Source organism: Colius striatus, chromosome 5 (genome assembly GCF_028858725.1).
Source record: "Colius striatus isolate bColStr4 chromosome 5, bColStr4.1.hap1, whole genome shotgun sequence".
Classification (NCBI taxonomy): domain Eukaryota; kingdom Metazoa; phylum Chordata; class Aves; order Coliiformes; family Coliidae; genus Colius; species Colius striatus.
This window is the reverse complement of record NC_084763.1, coordinates 15,882,353-15,905,073: the sequence shown is the minus strand read 5'-3', so window position 1 is coordinate 15,905,073 and position 22,721 is coordinate 15,882,353. Positions and strand designations below refer to the sequence as shown.

Here is a 22,721-nt window from a genome sequence, read left to right as displayed (position 1 = left end):
GACAGGACTATTAAAAGTCCATGTCCTTCACTTGCTATTATTTGCTTTCATCTGTCATAAACTACAGATTTTAGTAGTTTTTTAAAACGAATTTTGATCAATTGTATTTCAATTGTACATGAGCTACCGAGGCTTAAAGTGGTCATCTCTCTGAATTCCTTCAAGATTACCCTTTCAGTATCACTTTTAGTATTGAGGCTGCTTTGTCTAGGGATCAGTGGATGGACTGTGCCACAGTGAGGCAGATGGCTGCAGCTTCAGAGCACATGCAAGTCGTCTGGTGGCTCCGTGCTTGGCACTGCTTCCCGCCCTGCTCCAGCTCCTCCCGTACCGGAGATGCAGCTGAGGTTTAATCGCTCATATGGCCATTGTTTCCTCCTGGGGGTTTGCCTCCAAACCTTTGACGTTCTCTTTATTGTACCCTCTCGCTGTGCAAATTTCCTTGTTTTGTTTTGCTTCTCAAAGTAATTTTTGGTTGATTATTGTGTAGTTAAAGAATTAGAATAATAACATCTAATTGTACCTCTGAAGCAAAAACATGTAATTGTGGGAGACTAGATTCAATTTAAAGAAAGAAAACCCCTCCACCAGGGTTTCTCATGGGTTGCACAGTGCATTTGCCAGGCAGCGCTGCTTTGATTGCATCTAACCTGCAATTAGCATGTGCAATTAAGACATAATGAATGTGTGCAATTGCATTATTTCAGGATGTAACAGTAGCAATATTTAACAGTTACTGTGCTAGACACAGTGCTTGTAAGCTCAAATGGTTTCTCAGCGTTTACCAATTATGGCACAGGAAGGAGGGCAGGCATGTGAGTGGGCCTCACCTATAACTGATTTCCAGGATGAACACACTTTACCCTCTTTTTGAAAGCCGATGGAAGTAGCCAACAGGGAAGAGAGGCTGTGCAGATTTGGCACTGCTGAAAATGGGAGACTCAAATGACAGTTTCAGCTTACCTCTGGCTTGTCACAAAGCTTGTGTGTGACACAAGAGAAGAAAATAGACTTAGCATTTAGTATTTCTGAATTATTCTCTTCTGTCTTCAACATTTTGTATTGGTTTTGTAGGGCTACCCAAGGATTTATTTGAGCATGAACTAATGCTGCATGAGGAAGCCTCCGGCACACAATGGGTTTTTACATGCTCTTACCTGAGCTCCTAGGAATGCAATTCTAAGAGTTCTACCAGGCTTTTCTTATAGGACACATTCTTTAAGGGTCAAATGGTATTTGAAAACCTTTTTAATGCATCATTGAAGGATACAAATGAAAATACATATCAGCTCAGTCTCCCAGAAACAAAGATAAATCTGAATCTCTAGGCAGGAACCTGGAGTAGGCAAACTGAGAGTTTAGAGTGCCAAACTGCTGGTGCTGAAAAGAAAGATCACAGAGATTAAACTCAGGGCCCAGCCCAGCAAGGGTTTCCAGTTAAACAAGAGGCACCGGTTGAGAAGTGCTAAAATCGTACATAACCAGACTCTGTAGATTATTTAATCTGTTTCACAAAACCCTATTAGAAATCCTGAGACAAAGATTGTTTTAGGCATGATGACTTGTGTGAGTGATTTTGCACATGGACCCAGCACAAAATGCTCAAAGTTCTCACAAGATGCATCCACACAACTAAGAGCAAAAACTGTCTCAGTAACCCTTCTGTGTAAATATTTCCTTCCTTTCTTGTTTAAAAAGGGATTATTAGAAGTAGAAACAAGAAATTACAAACAGCCAGTGGATCAGCTTCGACACTGGTGTATAATTGCACCTCATCACTTCCAGAACTTGGTTTAGCATCCTGAGAGATGGTGCTGGCTAGCACCTAGAAAAGGGAGCTCATGGGCCAAGTCCATCTAGCTAGAGTAGTAAAAAAAATAAAACATCCATTTCTACAAAGGCAATTTCACTTCTGCATTTAAAAGCATGAGTAAGATAAATTGTGACACATTTTCATTCCAGACATTTATTAAAGATGATATGGACACAGCACACAGATAACCCACATCCTGAAGAAGGGTTAAGCTAGGTTTCACATTTTAAAGCTGTGCTGGCAGTTTGTTTCCTTATCTGGAGTGTTCATTCTTTATGTAGTATCTCTGCAGTTTTAGATCGACAAATGACAAATACAGCCTGTATTTATAAGGGCGTAATTTACTTCACTTTTTATTAAAATCACCAGCTACAAAATACAACTATGAGAAAATTACATTAGTCTTGAAATGAGACCATCATATTGCATACCTCGGATGTGATAAAGGGTCAGAAATAATAGAAAATATATGGAGATTAGATAAGGTACTTACATCACACTGGTAGGTTAACCTGTACCTTTGATGAAATCAGTGCACATGTTCATCAGAGACCTGTTTTCTGCAAACATTAAACTAGCTTCATTTTGATCTCATTTAAAAATATCATAGCCACTACTGCTAGAGAAAGGAACTGTGTTACTGCAGTCTGACATGTGCCATAAGCGTCATAGTATCTGAAAACAGAGAAATGCACTAACAACACAAAGAGGAAACAAATCAGTAACCCTTTTCTGGTAGTACTGGCATCACGAAACACCACAGATAAAATTTTCAGCTGATGAAAGGTTATATAGCTCCCTCTGAATCAAAAATCAAGTACTCACCAAAAAGCTGGACCATAATCAAAATACCCTGATGCTGTATTCTGTCCTTCTCTTCAAGGTCAAAAAAGAGAAGGAGAAAGGATAACAGTTCTCTTTAACTCAAGAAGCGACAGTAAAGTCATTCCATCCATCCCACACTTCTTGTGTACTCCACTCAGAATGGCTGAGAAGCCAAACATGCCATATGGGCTCTGAATTTAGGTAGGGCTTTTCCAAAATCGTGATAGCCTGAAGCACAAGGCAGTAAATGATGAAGTGATCTGTGGGTGTTAGAGGGCAGAATCCAGGGGCCACATTATGATATTTCTTTTTGCATTAATATCAACATAAGTTTTCACTTAAAGCTAAAGGATCATTATAATAGCACAGGAATATTAACTTCCAGGACACTGTTAAAAGCATTTGTCAAGTGCTGCAGGGTGACTCTTTGCTGCTATCTACTGATAGTGTGACCTCCTTGGTTATCATGACCTTGTTAAACTTTCCACACCATCATCATGGAGACTGGAAGTAGGAATGTCACGCAATGTAGGAAATAAAAACAAGAAAGCTTTGTGTTTAAAGTCAGCTTTCAGCAGGACAGAAAACATTACAGCAGAAAAGTTCACATTGGTCAGTGCTACCTCAAATACAGAATAAGGTACAAACATCAAAACATGGAAGTTCAGTCAGTGTTGATTACAAGGTGAAAGACATGGCTATTTCCATTAGTTTGCTGAAAAAAACTTCACCCCAAGAAATATATTTTTCTCTTTATAAAACGAATCATTTTATAGACTAAAAACAGATCAAAAGTATACTCTAACTCTTAACACCAAGTTTAAAACTTATTTTTGCAACTTAAGATTGACCAAAAATCTTCAAGCTGTTCATGTCCTAAAATCACAGACAGGCCTTCTCTGATCACCACCACCTTAATTTCAATTTCAAAATATAAATTATACACTGAGAACATAAGATCAAGTCATCTCAAATCCATAGGAAAATACAAAGACAAATAATTATGCAATATTCTTAATATATAATCACTATGCATAAAAAATACATATATTTCAGGTAAGGGGTTTTTTTTTCTCTAACTTTAAAGTGCATCTAAAAGCTGCTAAATAAATCTTTACTCTTTAAAAACAGAGGAAGGTCAACAGCAGTTCAGAAACAGTAAGTAATTCCTGTTAACAAAGAGGTATGAAATTCCCAGTGCTATCCCAATATTCCCAGCTCTGCTAAAGCAGTGGTGATATTTTTGGTGGGCAACATCAGCAAAAACTGACTGGGCCCAATGACTGTATTTCATAGAATCACGAAATCCGGTAGGTTGGAAGGGACAGGTCATCTAGTTCAACCTGCTCAAACTAGGGTCAGTATTAGTTGCTTGGGGCTTTGTGCAAGGGATCCTGCAAACCTGCACAGCCCCATTGAGTCTTGTTCTGCTGTCTGCTCACAGTGCAAAACCTGGGCAATCCACCTAGTTAGAGGCCTTGAGGAACTCCCCGTATAAGCCCACCATTTCCAGTCTTATTAGTGTAACCACTAATGAGGCCTCTGCCCTTAAACACAAACCAAACTAAAACATTGACAGTGTAGATGAAGCATTAACTAGCATTTTAAGGTTCATTGAGCTAAATCCACTCCTAACTAACTTCAGAGGAGTACTGTCTGCATATCTAAGTGACCAGTTTGAGCTACACTGTTGCACAGGCACCACATAAATAATTGCCCTCCCTGGGACATAGACACCATTTTCAGAAGTGCTCTCTTCTTGAGGAAACACTTCCCAAAATGGCAGTGGTGCTGCAAGAACTGGCCTGTCCCTGGCCTCCCTCAGCCCCCATTGGCAAATGTTTTCCTGTGAAGGGGTGTTCTACCTGCAAAGCTCCCAACACCGCTCTGTAAAACAACAATTCCCAAACTACGCGTCAAGCTTTTTACTACCTTTCACAAAACAGCACCAGAATGCTGCTGCCCTTCTCTCTCCATAAATCTGGCAAGCGGGCAGCGCCTGGTGCTGTGGAGCTACAGCTCCAAGTCCTTGGCCAGCAGTTCGATTTCGTCCAGCATGAAGTCCATGTCCTCCCGACGAACGTGCGGGCTGATCACCACCTGGCGGAAGAAGTTGACTTTGCCCTGGTGAGGCTGGTACCCAAGCATCATGCTGCCTTTCTTCATCATCCTCTCCTTAACTATAGGAGCAATCTGAAAGTGGAGACAAAAAAGAAAGGTTGCCATCACACTCAGAAACATGTCAGATTTGGGCGGGAACTGTGTTTTGCAGCTTTGGAGGGGTTTTTAAACAAGTGTTTGAGTTCTGTACCCCTTGCACACCTTCCTACTGCCCGCCCCAAGAAACATTAAGGCTCAGACCTGCAGGTTTAGAGGCAGATTGTGCACTGAGACCTTTAGGTTCTGTCTGGGGCTCCTGGAAGAATTAGAGCACGATCTAAAACCCTCAAAAGTCTGCTGCTCTGGGCATTCATCTGTGTCATGGGTTTGTGTGGAGCCGTTTTTTTGCTTGGTAACAGGGAGGAAATTGCAGTGCTGGTCCCAGCAAACAGTTATCAAAACATCCCTTGGCCTGGCTGAGCCAATGTGGCACCTCTGCCATAACTATTTAAGAAGGGAAATTTGCAGCTGAAGAGGAGGTGGAGGAGTGGTACAAGATGGAGGCAACCATGAGGACCCCACAGTCAGAGGAGGAAGGAAGGAGGAGCACCAGACCAGAGAAACCCCTGCAGCCCATGACAAGAATTGAAGCTGTGCCCCTGCTATCCATGAAGGACAAGAGCAGGACTGAGAGCCACCAGCACCTCCAGATGAGTGCACCCGGATGGGCGAGAGACTGTGTGAGGAGGTGGCCATGGTGCAGGCCCTGCTGGAGAGCCTGTGGGCTACAGGGACACACACAGGAGGCGGAGAGGAGCTGCAGCATGATGAGCGCACATCAGAGCAGCCCGTGCAGGGCTGCCCAGCCTGTGAGGGACCCTGTGCTGGAGCAGGGAGGACCGGCAAGGAGCCTGTCTGCCCTAAGGAGAGACAAATAGCAGGAGCCACTGGGAAGAGGCTGGCTGGATGTCCCCTTCCCTGCCCCTCTGAGCCATTTCGGGGCGGAGGAGGAGGTAAAGACACAGGGTGTGGTCTTAAAGGGCTGGATGTGTCTTCATCATTGTACCACTCTGTGTTGGTTTCTGTTTGTTGTGGTTTTGGATTTTATGTTTTTGGTTGGTACTGAATTACATTAATTCTTGTTTTCTTCCCCAAGTTGAGTGGTCTTGTCTGTTTTGCCCAGGACCATAAGTGGCAATTGAGCCTTCCCTGTCCTTAGGGAGTTCCAAAAACCCTCAGTACTTATGGTTGACTGTGGTCCTTTGTTCCTAGATGGGCCTAAACCACAACAACCTGTGACATGGAAGTCTTCATTTAGATCAAAGTTTGAACTCCAGAAGAGCAGCAAGTGCAGATGGTAAAAGGTAGGTTTCTCTCCTTGTGCTAACTAGGCTAAGCCTGACTACTTGCCTTCTCCTGACACATCTGCAAAGCCACTCTTTCTAGAAGACTGGGAAGCTCTAAGGCTGCCAAAGAAGTCCATGTAATGCAACATTAAGGGAGAAGGCCTGATCCTGGAGCTTAAGACTTCATCATTTAGATCTAAGGCATAAGTAACATTTAGCTACATAGCTCTTGTGTCAAATGGGATGAAATCTCATAGGTGTCTCACTGCAGAAAAAAACATGCGTAAGATTAGCAGAGCGAGGTCTGAACACTTTTCTCTTTCCAGCAGGGCTATTAACCTTGTCCAATTAATCTTGTGCTGAACTTTAAGCATGAGAGTACGTCTGTGTTTTTATAAGCTTAAATGCATTGCTAGATTCCTTGGAAGACAGCAATCAACATGTTTTGACAAGCAGGTGTTTTTTTTTTTCAAACATGTCACATTTTAATACAATACTAATAGTAGTAATGTATTTCAGAACAGTACATTCCTTTCCTTCCTTTTGTGACAGTTTGTCTTTTGAACTAAGCAAATAAGTGTATGTTCTAACCTTGGTTTCTGCATTAATTCTTTTCAGCTCTAAAAGTTAATGCCAGAAACTACCACCTGATCTGCAAAAGAAAAATGATTACGTGAACCTTGCCTTAATAGCCTTATTTTTACATGGCATATTTTAGTAGGCAAGTCTCATACAGCTTGCTTACACTGAAACAGCTAAGGTTTTCTAAACTAACAACCTAGCTTTCCCATATTTGTTAAGTGGTATAAGTCTAAACTACCACTGGGTCAGAATGTAGACTGAATTCAGAGGAGAAGTGTTTATGGTTCTAAGGTAATCTGACTCTTGATTCTGGTTTATCTTTGTGACAAAGAGACGTGTTTTATTTAGTGTTTCTTTTTTAAGCTATGAGAGTGATGGAGTCAGAATTCTAACTGAAGCCCAGAGTACAACATCAGTATGAATTATGCACATGGAAGCAATGAATATCTTTTCAGAATGCAATGTGCAATTACAATTTTGCTTCTTTGCATATTGCTGCAGGCAAAAAATTAGAAATAAGTTGTGAAAGTAGTTCTGATGAACATTTGGGAAGGAAGGTACCAATGTGGACTGGAATATTACAGTGTAAACGTTAAGGCAACCATGATATCTTCAGTCACATTAAGTAGCACCCTTTTCCATAATATTCCTAAAATCTGATCTGGATCTCCAGGTGTGCCTCCTGCATAAAGATCCTACTGAAAACTACCAATGGAATCACAATTCTGTATCTGCAACCCATACATCACTTAGAAATAGAAATCATCAAATACATTGCTATAACATCAACCACCTGGGTTTCTGTCTACCTAGCAAATGATACAAAGATTCCTCAATTTTCTTGTTTTATAGCTCAGAATTACTTCAGACTAACCTCATTTAGCCCATATTCAAGAAAAAAAAAAACACTGGAGTTCTGCTTAGATAAAGATAGTAGCTATTTTGCATCTTGAAAATACACATTCTGAAACAATCCTCTCTGAAACAATCCTTCAGATCTGATATTTGAAACTGCACCCTAATAAATCACAGAAGATGGCACTGTGCATTGCTAACATTAAGGCAAATTCGGTATCTTTGTTCTTGCACATTTTCAATGGTGGAGTCAAATGGGAAAACTCTTGGTTGGGAATACGCTTGGGCATATATACTGGCATATTGACCAGCAACACATCTTCACTTAAACAGTGAATAACTTTGGCATGATAAAAATTCTCATACTTCACAGAATCAGAATCTTAAGAGTTGGAAGGAACATCAAAAGATCATCTAGTCCAACCCCCCTGCCAGAGCAGGACCACCTAGAGTAGGTCACACTTGTCCAGGTAGGTTTTTAATGACTCCAGAGAAGGAGACTCCGCAACCCATCTGGGCGGCATGTTCCAGTACTCCATTACGCTCACAGTGAAGAAGATTTTCATTATGTTTCTTTGGAATGAATCTCTTACATTCTAGCTTGTACTTCTACAGTTTGCATTATGTTGCACCCTTGAGCAGCACATAAAGCTACTAAAAGCTTTACTCTTTCATTATTACCCACTCCAGCTGTGACCTGAGATAGTAATGACACCGTGACAATTCTTGGAAGACATTGTGCCCAGAAGGCATTGTGCTGGACACCATATAGATACAGAAAAGAAAAAAATCCTCCACCGCTGTACTTGACAAGAATCCCCCAGTGATGCCTGCTCAGGGAATAAAGACACTACAAGTACATGGGGAGAAATGAATTCTTCTTCATGTACTTTCTCAAGCTCTTCTTTAAGATTCAAATCCCTATGGCAACTTATAGCCTTTATTGATGTTCCATCAGAGTTATTTCATCTTTTGTATCACACTCTTGATTCTCTTAATCTCAACACCCAGTGCTCCACAATCCATCATCCCAAAATATGCAGCAGCACAAATGACACCATGAAAGCAAAAACATTTTGAACATCAGCAATTTGAGAACTGTAAATGTACTGCATTTCAGCAAGTGTTCTCTCATGGAAAGGAAAGGTAGAAAAATCTTGTTTTCAGTATTTCATTCATCCTCCACACTAATGAAGTTGTCCTCTTAATTTGAAGTGCATCCATCTCTTTTTGATGGCAAAACAAGTACTTCCTACTTATGTTTTGTTTTGTTTCTTACAAAACCGTTGTAACAGGCCTTTGATGGGTTTGGGGATTTTTTTGAAAAGCTTTTCATCAAGCCTTCTGCATGTTCTATTTGCCAATGTGGTGCAGTCGGTGTAACAAAACTATCAGGGATCCAATCCACAGAAAGCAGTTAAGGAACACAATATATGCACAAATGCTTAAGTACATGTTTCAGAAAAGAACCATTAAATGAGATGCACATGCTAAGGCTTGAACTTGAGGATGACTAGGTATGACTACTAACTGAAAGTAAAGGCAGCTACCACTTTGCAGCAGAAAAATTAGACCTATAAGAACTAATTGCCTAGTGAAAAGTTCAATGAGTTTTATTCCCACTGAAGACAGTGAGACCTGATGATACTCAAATATCAGAAGGAGCTGCACAGTCCCATACAGGATAGGCTCCTCAGAAAGCAATTTAGTGAGGGTGAGATTGCTTCACCGGCCCAATTATTTTACTAGGGAACTTACTTCAAATTGCACATCTAATTCTTTACATTACCCATCAGTGGAACAGACTCGGAATTTTAAGTGTAATGTATCCTAAAACTGAAGTCCTCTTTTCTGTGTTCCTTTCACCCCTTCCTTCCCACTGCTGGCCTCCCCTGCCAATTGACCCTGGAGATTATTGTTGCAAATGCTGCCTTCAGCAGTATATTAGCTATTCCTGTGTGTGGAAGGCCATCCTGCAGCAGAACTGCACACATTGCACAGTGCAACCAAAGACCTGGGGAACTGCTTTGCCCAAGGACTGATGGGTACATCACCGTCTCCTCAGGCAGACATACACTAATACTGTAACATCTCACACTTCCCTTACTTTTAATAGCAGAAGTTTTTAACTACAGTAGCAATGACAATGGTTTAGCTCCTTCTCTATTTACCCAGGAGACAGGATAATCTCTTCTCCCACACTCAATCAGCACTCAGCCATACTACAAATGACAGAAAGTTTTAGCTGTGAAGTTTAAGGTGTCTACCAAGGCTCCAGACCACAGCTGATCCTTATATATATTCACATGGGAGATGCCAATGTTCCTTCCCAGCATGTACACGTGCAGAACAGTGGGGTAAGTAGCCAACTAGCTGGAACACTACAGCTGAAGTATCTAGTGCACCAGGAGGATTGGGAAGTCAATAGAGCTTCCTCTTCATTTCCCAAATATCCTTGAGAAAAGTAGCTCAACACAGTTGAGCACGTTCTCAGCAGGAGAAGCATGCAACTAGTGTCTCCTAGAGCTAGTTCCCAAGTCTGGACACTTAAAATCCTTTTGAGGTCCCTTCCAACCCTTAACTTTCTGTGATTTTGTGACTTGATGAAACAGCTTTTTGAGATAATTTCTTCATCTTCCAGCTAGCAAGGCCTCTAAAACCATTCTCATAGTGGTCAAGCTATGTAAGCCTGGTTCTTAAGCCAAGAACAATTTGCAGGCACACAGGTTTCTTATATAAAGTGAAATCTCCAGAGCAGCTCTGTTAAACAGGTGATGTTCTCACCGCATCAGTCATGGTACTGTATTATGTTTTGTAATTCATCACAGTAAGATGCCTCTTGTCAAACAATATGGACATCTGTCATTAGAATTGCTTTGTAGAAGTTTATTCTAACTACAAAAAACAAACCAAACACACAGAGTCCACAAGGGACAGAAAAGAGCAATTTAGCTCTTAGGTAAATCCACTGAGCCCTCAATCCCAACTGCACTAATGCTGCTGGGTATGGATACCCAAGTAAGTTGTCCTGTGGAGAAGCAGAATTTCCCAATATGCCATCTTGTTCTTCTTGTTTAAAGAAATAAGTCCCTTAAGAATTAGACCCTTATTCTTCTGCTCTACTGTTATCTATGACAAGTTCAATTAACAGGTATTCTAGAAGTGCAGGAAAGCTCAAGTTGAATAATGGCAGAAGAGCTTGGTGATAATGGAAGACTACGTGTGACCTCGGTTATGAATTTCTTTCTCCACACCCTACCTTAGTCTGTAAGGGTTCTCATTTTAGACTTAATCCAGTATTTCCAAACTGTCTCATCACAAATGGCTTTGTATGCCTGTGGCACTGTACCTCTGTTACCCAAGTGCTACTTATGCCACTGTCATTCTCACAAACTCCAGTCGTATTAGTGTAGTCATCCAGCTGCTGACATATCACAACAGCTTTTCCAAACTGTAGGCTAGAGGCTATACTTTTTAAAGCAGCATTCTCTAAATTTCGTATTTAAACAATAAGGCAAGATGAATGAGTTGCAAATTGATAGCAATGCTGGGTAAAAACATTCTGCTAATGAATTTACAAAAATATTTTGCTTTAGGGTAAGGAAAAAAAAAAAGGGAATTTGACAAATATCCAAAGTGAAAAGATGGCATTAGCCAGAGAAACAAAGAAACCAGAAAAGCCTAAAGGTTTCCTAAGTTTTTTTAAAGAAAAGTATTTAGAATGTTTGTTTCAAAACACTGTTTTCAATTAAAAATGAAATTCAATTGCAAATTGACCCATTTTTGTAGCAGTGAGTAGAAAAGGCCTGAGGAAACCAAGACTAAGCAAATAGTTCCATTTTAAGCTGTCTGAAAGCAAAAATACTTTCTCATCAACTAAACTAAGAATTGCTTTCAGTTTCTTAATTCAATGGCCAAGCAAAAAAAATTCTTTATTTGTACAACCACGAATATGCAAGATCAAAAGTGCTGACATTGCTTAACTGAACATCTGTAGAATTTTTGGCCCCCAGAAAAAGCAGAAAAAAAATCAGAAAATTCATGGGACTGCCTGTTCTATCAGCAAAATTAGGATAGGAATCTCATGTGAAGAGTTTTGAGTAGTGTGGATGACTCTAAATATGCTAGCCCAGCAAGTGCTACAAAGTCAGAATGCCTATGAAAGCCAGTGGTAATACTGGCAACTGCTATCAGAAATGTTTTTTCCAAATCTTTTCGACAATCCCCAGGTCACTGAGCACCTATGCAACATAAAGCTGAAGAGTTTTTCCAGCTAATAGTAGCAGCAATTCCAAGTCAGCAAACTCCATTCTGCTCCTCCTGATACTCATTTCAAAACAGCCTTGGATTTCAATGGAAGCAGAATGCAATTATCTAAATTTTCTTCTTATGTGTCTGCTTCAGGTGGCAATTTGCAAACAGCTTCTACTAGAGAAAGCCACACTCACATTAAATCAATAACCATTCTAGGGATCAACAAAAGCAGACTAGACAGTGTTGGAAGGACAGGAGCATGTTAGCAGCTCAGACTATTTCTCTTCCTCAAATACAGCTTTGATGAAATTTTCCAAGGTACCAAATACTGTTCTAGGAATTGGCTGAAAATTTGTAGTTAGCAGACAAAGAAAGTTCTCTTTTTGACAAATGGAAAGATCACATTCTCATGATTTCACAAAAAATGGAAAACACATTTTGTGTTCTTGCCTCCATTATTCCTTGCAATGGAAGACAAGTTTATACAGAACAATCTCTCTCACGTGACCACAAAAGTCTATTTTGGCTACCCAAGAAGGGGCAAATTTTAACTTGGAAGTTCAGGCTCATTACTCAAAAGGCAACATATTGGCTATTCAAAGCCTAACAAGTTATGCTTCCTACTAGAAATGACCAGCTCAGATGCATATATACTCATAAGAGAAAAACTATTGTACAGCAATTGCCACCAAAAAAGTAAACAAAACTGCAATTCACTGAAGCATTTGGACACAATTTTAAACTTTTACATGTGGGCTATTAATCTCGGTAGGTTTTGGTAATATTTTTTTCTTATATTCCTTAAATGACAGAGCAATGGTTGAAGTACTGGATACAGATTCACCAAATAGGACTGGTCTCTAACCCTGCCAGAGGCTGTTTGGACAAATGACTCCATGTCCTTTGGGTAATATGTTTCTTTCTCCCTTCATAGGAGGAATATAACCCTTCAGGGCAGTGAAGTCTTTATGTGTTCATACATCTATTGTAATCGGCCCTGATACCTCATGGGTGCTCTGTACAGTTGTGAAATATATATTAAGTGATTTCTGTGCCAAACAGGTGTCTCAAACATCTATCACTGTTGCATTTCCCAAAGTGGATGCAGAAGATAATTTATACATCAGTGATACCAGTCAGTATGAAGCAAGAACAGTTGCTGGCATTTTAATATCAATCATTGTAAGCAACACAGGTGAACAAAACACTTCCCTTGGTTGTTTTCACAAAACTAGCTAAACGCTGTAAATATTTGGAAGCAAAAGTACTGTTAAGGTATTATAACATTGAAAAAGTGTATCCTTCACTGTTAAATATCTTTTCTTGCCTTTTGCTGCAGCATCAGTTTCTGGCTTTAAAACAACAGGCTTTTTCCCTTTTGGTGATAATTAAAAACAAACTCAGACCATTTGTCAGCTGTCACTCCAACCAGGACAATCGAAATACCAAATATTTGCACACCCAATCACAGCTTTGTTCCTGTAGCCAAGGCACTCTGTAAAACCCAAACATGTTTTTCTTTTGTCTAGAATTTGTTCTGGGCCCACATCCCTAAACCACTAATAAATTACTGCCTTACACTATTGCGCCAGCGTTCCCCTTGTGCCACACCAGGCAACAAAAGAAGAAATAAGTATATTTGTCAAAATAGCAGTAACCACTTCCACATTCTTCAGAGCAACTAGCATATCAAAGGAGAACAGATGCTGCTGTATTTTTGTCCTGATTCCGACATTGTTTTTGCATCCTCAACAAGGGGCTGTGCAGTACATCTACAATATGATATTTTGCACATCATCTTCTCATCCATTGCTTTTTTCCAGAAGACACATTAATGGACTCCACAAATCACTTAAAATGGCCTGACTAATAGGAGTGGGTTGGCTTCAGATTTTGATTACCTTAAATGACTTCTTTAGCTGGCCATTCACACAATAAAATACAGCCTTCTGACAAAGGCTTTTACACTAATGGTATTTGCCTCTGAAAAGGAGGAGACAGAGGAGACAGAACCCAGAACAGAGTAGGCACATAAAGATGTTTGTGTATGTTTTTCTTAACAGCTGAAACGTACTTTGGCAAAACACATGGCTTTCCAGGTGCACAGTTCCATGTTATCTTCTGTCTAACCATATGTAGCTTTTCAAGACAATTCACATGGATTTCTTAACATTTTTCTGTCACTTCTGTGGTGCTTTATTAAGGTCTTGCTAACAAGCCATGTGGAAAGCCACTAAGAAAACTCCAAAGGCTACCACACAACTGTTTTGATCCATTTAAACAGTAGTGAGTTGAGTGCTACTGGTGATATTAAAATATTTTTAAAGCTTTTATACTGTACAGAAGGCTCTTCTGTGCAGCGTTTTGTTAACTTTCCATTTTAGAGACTAAGTTTTCCAGTCTTTCTACCCTGCCAAAGACAAGTCTCCTTTCTCCATCAAGGATGAAAGGGTAGCCTGTCATCTTGAAAGCAAGAGCAAGTAATAAAAAAAAGTACTCTTTTTAGTTTGCATAGCTTAGTATGAGTAAGGATGAGCATACTAAATCATACTGCAATGTGAATGTCTGAGGCTGGGAGGAGCACTTCACAATAGGAAGATTACTCTATATGGTCACATAAGTTCAAAAACTGGACACATTTCTGGTGTAGAAAAAAGAAACGTTGCTTCAGAAACTTGGCAGGAGTCCCAACTGTTAAGATCTTATTTACTACTTGCACAAGTCAGCTTCTGGCATAAGGTAGCAGCACCTTCTGTATTTGCATTACATCAAGGAGTAAAGAAGAGTGATATGTATTTTTTCATATTCTTTAATCAGATCTAAAGAAAAAGGAATATTTCAATAAAACTGGATTTCTTTTGTCTCTCTTCTTGTTCTCTGCTTACAAACATCTTAACGACCTTTTCAGAGCCTGTGCACAATCTCAGGGGGGGAAGAAGTGGGGAGGTGGTACGAGGGGACGGTGTCTACCAATTTAATGAAGAAAATTATCCCATTTCCTCCTCCACTTAGTGAAATACAGGGACCAATAACTGTCAGTTATTAAAATTGTTTTGCCTAAGATCTGACCAAAGCCCGGTATGGCCATGAAATAAAGGCCACCAAACCCTTCCACATGGAGCCCTATCAACATCAACAACACTTTTCTCATTTACATCTTTTTCTCAGGGTCATATTCATTCCTGTTCAGCCTTCCTCCTCTCCTCTTCCTCAGCCACTATGTTCTCCTTTTCTTTAATCCACAATTTAAATGCTACATATGGTACAAATCTCTGTGCTTAAATGTATGGACAAGCAAGAAACTGAAAGAAGAAAGCAGGATCCCTAGGGTTACAAAATTAACAAAATTTCTCACAGACTGAAAGGATGGAAAGTGAAAGGAAAACAATGATTTGCACTTACAAATATTTGCCCACTACAGAACCAAAACATAAGTAATTAGGATTAATAAAAGTCTTAGCTAGATAGAACTAGACTGCAGTCAATTCCTAGATGATTTAAGGGCAGTTAGAGAGACACACTAACCTCAAAATTTAGCATTTTACAGAGAATTGTAACCTCAAAGGAATAAATGGAATAAAACATTGGCTAACCTCAGGCCTACCCTCCACCTCTATAGATACGGCTCAGTGTTCAGAGGCACAGGTAATATCCTCTAATCCTGTACACCAAATTGCTTTGAGAATCTTATCCTTTCACTAGTCTGAGCAAGTATTCACACATGGTAAACGCCACAATTCTGCTTAGTGCTACACCTACCTATATATTGCACTAGAAAGGTAAAAATAGTTGGAAGGAAAACAATAGCAGGGTGAAAACTTGCATGCTTTTGTCAGGCTTCTGTACCAGTAAAGGTATTTTTATGAGAGAGAGAGCACAAGAACAATCTCTTGATCTTTGAAAGCAGTTATGATCTACTATATAAAACTCATCCATTCTAGTCTGCTAGATTTCATTTCCTTTATTGAAAAGGTTCCAGAGAATTCAATAAATACAAATAGTCTTTCTATCAAATTTATCAAGTCTCTGATTGATCAGTGGTTCTGGATAAGATTCTCTACATTAATCAACATTCACCTACAGAAGTCTGCCATTTAAGTCATGGGGAATTTTATAGCTGAATTCACCTGCAATAGAGTTAGACTAACATGTTTCCTTCCAACTCCATTAAATTTGAAAGGAAGGTCTAACTATGTGCTGAATGGATATCAATCTCAAGTATTTTCTACTGCTTTTAGAGGAACTCTTGTCAGTTATAAGAAATTCTGTAAGACTTGTAGATGTTTCTGACCATACTGACCCCTTTGGAGAGTAACAAGAAATTCCTCCCTTGTAGGCATGAAAAAGAAACATATTCTGTCTCAATCCTCTCGAGACACCTGGAATCTGTGCTTAAACATCTGAAGCACAAAATGAAATCTAAAGTCCTAGAAAAAACTTTGTATCTCAGTCCACATGAAGGAGCAGGATTTCCTCCCGCTTGCCCCTCTCCCAAATATTTTTTATACCACTCACAACATTACACAAAATATAAAGCCTGCTTAACTGAGCAGATGATACAAGCTACATCCTTTTTCATTACTAGTAATTGATTTTTTTTTAACACTTCTGAATTTTTTTATCAAGCAACAACAAGGAAGGGCTGTTTTACATGAAGAAAAGATAAGAGTTTAGGGCCCAACCCTTTTCTCTATTTGCAAATTCAGTGTTTTCTTGCAACTTCCTAAAGAAGCGTTTGGTGCAGCAGGAGGGATGTGCAGCTCTCCTCTCCTCCTACCAAAGTTGGTGAGAGGAAACAGAAGAGCACTAACAAAATAAGTAGATATTCTTTAAGTGGAGGCAAGCTTAAGATTTATTGACCTAAGAGCAAGAGGTCAATATTTATTCAGAGAACAATAAATCTTGATACTTGGTTCTAACAGATGCTAATCCAATGTATTGTTAAATCCATCCCATTAAAGCTAATTAGATTGTGTGTCCTCATGAGTCTTGTTGCCAATAGTCATTAGTTTTGAATGGGTCATAATTACTTTGCTTTGATAATTACATCATAATTTCCAATAAAATTAAATATCTGGGGATAGAAATACTTATATCTTTCTCTACCATGACTATATTATTGTACATTTCATTGGGTTCTTCCTTCATGTTGCTGTAGACCTTCGTTCTGTGCTTCTGTCAGGATCAGCACAGCTAAGGAATCAAAAGCTATGTTTGAACTACATCATTTCTAAACGTTCTCATTTATCTTAAAAACCTGATACTCCTAAAGCCATATCCATCTCCTATTCATGCACTAGGCAGGTAAGAAGCAGGGACACTAATCAATAAGTATTTGTTGTCAGGAAAAAGAGAAAAGAGAAAGGAGTCCTGATCCAAAGCACAAGTGAAAAATTCCTTCTATTTTAAAGTTTTATTGTTTTCTATCCCCAAATATGAACATACTTCATAAGATGAAATACTACTATTTCCACCTTAATGTCTGGAAGAAACTGAGGCATACAGAAAGAAAATAATGCCAAGATCTTAACTATGTGAAAACTAGACATCACTCAAGTATATTAGTGGTTTAGTGAGCAGGACAGGGCATTTCTACTGCAAATTTGTCTTGCAAATCCTCTTGTAGAATACACACAACTTGTTGCAATTTGTGTCAGTGGCCTCCTTCCTGAAGGAACCATAGCTGAAGTTGGACACCAGGGTGCAATGCAGTGCAGGTGACAGCTCCTCCAGTACTCAGCACTCCATGCACACTAAGGGCTGCTGACTGCTGTGAACTTCACTGCTGGCAAAGGTTTACTGAGGACATGAAGAATCGCAGAAAATCAAGTACTGATTTTCTTTATGCCACATGTATCAGCAATATAGACTGTTTCCCAAGTCTCAGCTCCATATATTGACCCACATTGACCCTTGACAGTATTTTTCCATCAGGAACTACATTGTTTACAGATGGTAGTTGCTTATTTCTGTAAGAGCCTCAGACATAAGGGGAGTAATAGCTTGAGAGGAAGTGTCAAGGGTGCCACATGTTACCAAGAGACATGGCTTCCAGCACTGCAGTTGAAATGTAGAAAAGAGGATTTAACTCTCATCGCTTTTGCGGTCTAAAAGTTAGACATTAGCCTAAGCTAGTCACCTAGGCTTTGCCTTTAATTAACACAGAAGAAGAGGCACCTCTACAGAGTGACTCACCTCAACCTCGAGTAGACATCTAAGATAGATAGGCTCCATTTAGCAAAGCTTCTCTTCTCCTCCATGCGCTTCAGTGGAAGACCTCTGCCTAAGTTTTACATGGCTAAAGCAAGGTAAGATGAAGTCTATGCAGACAGTTTATCTTAAAGATATCTAAAATGCACAGTCCTCTGCTGTTTCTAGGCTATGGAACTGTTGGATGAGCCCACGAGCTGCACTGGTCACGATGCAGAGGTTGGATATCCAGACTACAAGCAGAATCAAGGGGAACCTCCAGGAATTAACATGGTGAATGTGCTTTAGGTGATGTGCCACAGAGAATACAAAGACCCAGCAAGGATCAGAGAAACCCTACTAATCTGATCAGTGAAAACGGAACACACCATATTCCTTGCTCCTCTGACTATTGGAGGAGGATGCTTGAAACCCACAAAGAAAAATATATGAAGAGCTCTTACAGGAACGCCAGGCAAGGGATACAGTACTTGCTACAGGATGCAGGGGGAAGAAAACTCCAGGACTATAGAAAACGTATGATGGGATGCTTATGTGAAGGAACAAAGGCATGGACAGGGAGAAGTCAAGGAGGACTGAGAAGGGAAAAGTGTAGGAAAAAAAGAAAAAAAAGAAGATAAACAGAGCAGTCAGATACAAACAGGCTGCTGTTCAGTACGCTCACCCAGCTGAACCCTGCACACTTGATCACAGCAGACCATCCTTTATTATTAACTCCTATTTCTTTCTTCTATGTGGATGTGTGTACACTACTGAACTACAAGATGGACAAACCAGCTAGCAGGATAAGATGTCTGAGTACCTGAGAGGTTTGCAGATCAAGGTTCCAGTGACTGGATAGACTCAATTTCTAAGCCCAGCTACCAGAGAAGTCATAATGTGCATATGTTTACCCCATTAGATTTCAGTCCTTATAAGAAGAAGAGAATTTGGATGTTCATACTGTTCATATCTGTATGACCCCAATGTGTTTATCAAGGTGACAGTAAAGACACTGCTCTCTGTATTGATCTGCACTGCCAGCAATGTGTATATCATATGTTTTGTGTGTATGTGCACAAACACACGTGCACAAGTGCCCCTATGGGAATGCATGTACTCACTGGACCCAGGTATAGGGAACCATAGTGGCCTCATACCTACTGGGCTGGAAAGGAAGGAATGGTCCTGGGTCCTGAGGGCATCTGGATTCGCTCACTTGCTGGCATTGTACTGAATTGCCACTGCTCTGAAGTCTTTCTGGGGCTGACAACTGACAGAGTTGACAAATTTCACTGAACTGGTGGGGACATGTGCTTTGAGTCATTTTCTATATATAAGACCTCATTTGCATTTGATCCCAGGAGTATTGGTCCTACATACTCACACCAATCATTAGAAAACTCTGTCTTCAGGGTGGAGGCTCATCTGGCATGAACTTAAAATGGAAATTCAGACTAAGATTAATTCCACATATGCTTTTACCTCATTATTTAAGGTCTCTAAAATCAAAACTTTAAATGCACAGAAAGGGACAATGTGAGGTTTGCATTTCTGATTCTCTTTGAGAAAGAGCCATCTTTAACCAAGAACAGTTGTGAGATTACGTGCTAATACTATACTAAGGGTGTGCTGCAGCTCTTTGGACATTGTTCCCCTCCTATGCTCAGAGCCAGTTTTGATAAATTCAGTGCATACAAATCCCTGTGGTGTACTGATGCCAAGCTGGCTTTGTGTACATGCAAAGATCCATTTTCCTTGTATACACAGGGTATTTGCATGCATGTAATAGACACATAGACATGCAGCTGCGTAGGAACAATTTAGAACAAAAGTCAGACTTCAGTGGACTCTCCAAAAACCACAAAAAAAAAGCCAAAGAAAGAACTCTGGGACATGGCACAACTTCCATCTCTCCAACGTGCTATAGAGCAACTGACTCTGTATCTAGCATTGCTACAGGCTACTGTCCTCCTACAAGCTTCAAACTGTTGTTATTTTACTTTCCTCAGATGATTCTCATTATAACCCGGCTGAGTGCTGAGTTAAAAAGTCAGTGTATGAATCACATTGTCAACTCAGTTGTCTGGAATCTTGCTTTTCCATGCATTTCCTCATTGCTACACAGACCATTCATGTCAAACCTTTTGTAGCTGCATCATTTTTTTTTCTCTTTTTAACCCTACAGTTGCCTGTGAGAAGATACTTACTCACTTTTATCCAGCTTCCTAACCACTGAGGATCTGTGCCTTCGCTGCCTGCCTCACAGAAGTCACACATATTTAATTTGAGGTTATTGGTCCCAGGGAATCTCTTTATCCAGCTTCTGGGATAAAGCTTCAGCATTAAGTTTCTGTGTTCTGCAATGGGGGGGGGGGGGTGGGGGGTGGTGCAGGGGGGGAAAGACTCTCCATTTAAACCTAAGACCATTGCTCCAAGCACCATCGGATCTCCTCCATCTTTCCACGTGTGAAGGTGGCTCCACTACACTGTATCTTTTGCCACAGCCATTCCCAGTGATACCTCCTCCCATATTGGAACCGCAAGAAGGTTGAGTCCATCAGCTTTTAATCTTGCCAGAGGAAGGAGGTATGCACAAGAGTTACTCTGAGCACTAGTCCCGAGACATGCTTCTGCTGCTGCACTTAGAGAGGTACACAGAGGACCAATACCTCCCAGCCATTACGACATATTATTTGACATCCTCCCTCTTTCAACTGTTTATTTGAACTACCTTGTTGGTCTATAATGGCTATAGTACAGTCAATTGTGTTGTACAACAGCATCTTACAGTCTCATGTGATGTACATTCCCCTTCTACTATCTAAACACTGCACTATTGATATTTCATATCTACCATTGCTCTGCACTGTGCTCTACTAGCTTTCTCCACATCTGTAATCTGCCTAAACCCATCTATTAGTCTCTATTCCTAAAAGTTATAATTTGATTTAGTAAAAAGCATGTTTTTGACTGGGTGGAATACATTCTTCCAGTTACAGAATCCAAAATACATCTTGCAGTCTTTCCCTTTGAAGCCAGTAGTATTCCCAAGGCACAGGATTAGAGTTGCTTTTATAATTTCAGGCTGGGTACTATAGAAATGGTTTCTCCTTGGTTTGTTTCTAATCTTATAAAAATCCATAATCATGTTTTCAGATTAGTGCTCTCTTTTTTCCATTACCATGTCATATTAACTGCTGGTAACCAATTTGTACATTTAGAGATTGAGTTTCAATCCGTAGCAACTATTTTGAGTACTGGTATACTTGAATTCCGGTACTGTGAAAACAACATTAACTCCATCTTGAAGTTATGTGATATTTGATTAATATTTTGTGACGACACAGAGAGAAGTTCTTCCTATATGCTTATCAAACAACTAATTTAAATATTCACAGATTCAACAGAGTATATGAATTTAGCAGCAGCACTACACACTTTCATTTGTGCCTTAATCTTTCAGACCATTCTGCTAAATAGATTACTCATTCATGGACACAGAAAAAAGTTTAAAAGCTTGGCAGGAAAAACAGTCAGTCCCATGTGTTTTCATTTTCCACTATCAAGTGTGACTTTGGGAAGCAGACAAAAAAAAGCAGACACTTGGGCTGCTTTTGATCACCACCTAGTGGACTAATTCAGGAATTGCACACATTTCAGGAGTGGCTTCTGATTTAAAGTATGACTAACACTTCGTTTCATCATGTTCAGAAGACCTCAGATAGGTAGTGAATTTTAAACAATGTGTACTTCCAGATGCCCCTAGCTGCCTGATAAAAGCCAGACAGGTCCTGATGACACTATTTTCTAATAGTCTGTAGCTATGATAATCTAGAGATACAAACAAAGCAAGACCTACATAGTGAGGTAATATCTTTTTCACTGAAAAAATGACAAAAAGCAACATGGTTTCAGGCAGGAAACACATCTTACTGAAACTAGGTCATATATTTGATATTCAATAACAATATAAGTAAACTTTCATCAAATATTAGCAGCAAGAATTTCAGGAGATGCTTGGAAGATGCCTTTCCCTGTAGACAGCAGAAAAGTCTTCTTTTTAAATGGAAAAATACTACTTCCCTCTCACTTTCTTGTGAGGCCAGGTCAAGGAGCAGGCAAAGATACTTTGACACCAGTAGCTTATAGTCACTTTTACACAATACCTACCCATGCTAAAAATGCACATAGAGCAAACTAGAGATGTCTTTAGGTATTCCTTCACATCTGAAATTCAGACTATCATCTGAATTATCATGTTGGAAGGGAAAAAAACACTTTCAAACACAAAAAACCCAAGCAAGATCTCTAAAGGTCCCTTCGAACCCCTAACATTCTATGATACCAACAAAACTCCAGTCAACTCCTGTTAAAACTATATACTAACTCCTCAAACATTACTGGATTCAGACCCCATATAGGATACTCAAAACACCTAAGGAGAGAGAGATTTGTAAAATTTTACAAGCAGTTTCATAATTTATTAGATAATGATCTCTCAGTTATAATTATGTAAAATGTCATAGTAAGAATAACTTTCTAGACTAAACATTGTAACCAATACATAACTTTATACAAAGGATTTAAAACAAGAAAAGAATGAAAGAGCTAGTGCTGTCTGAAAACTGGGAGATAATTTATGCTTCCTATAGTTTATTCTTTAACAGCTCACGCCTGCAAAACAGAGCTGGTAGTATTACTGAGGAAATTATGTTGATTTAAGAACTGGAAGAAATTTCCTCCCTTTTTCAAAT

At 39.7% G+C, this 22,721-nt stretch overlaps 1 protein-coding gene across 1 annotated transcript in view; it reads right to left on the bottom strand.

Annotated features, from left to right (window-relative positions):
- Window positions 1-4,651: 4,651 nt before the first annotated feature.
- GADL1 (glutamate decarboxylase like 1) overlaps window positions 4,652-22,721 on the bottom strand; it is a 73,049-nt gene continuing 54,979 nt past the window's right edge. Inside the window, exon 15 of the mRNA XM_061996918.1 lies at window positions 4,652-4,831. Coding sequence (XP_061852902.1) covers window positions 4,652-4,831 — 180 coding nt within the window. The remainder of the gene's footprint in view (window positions 4,832-22,721) is intronic.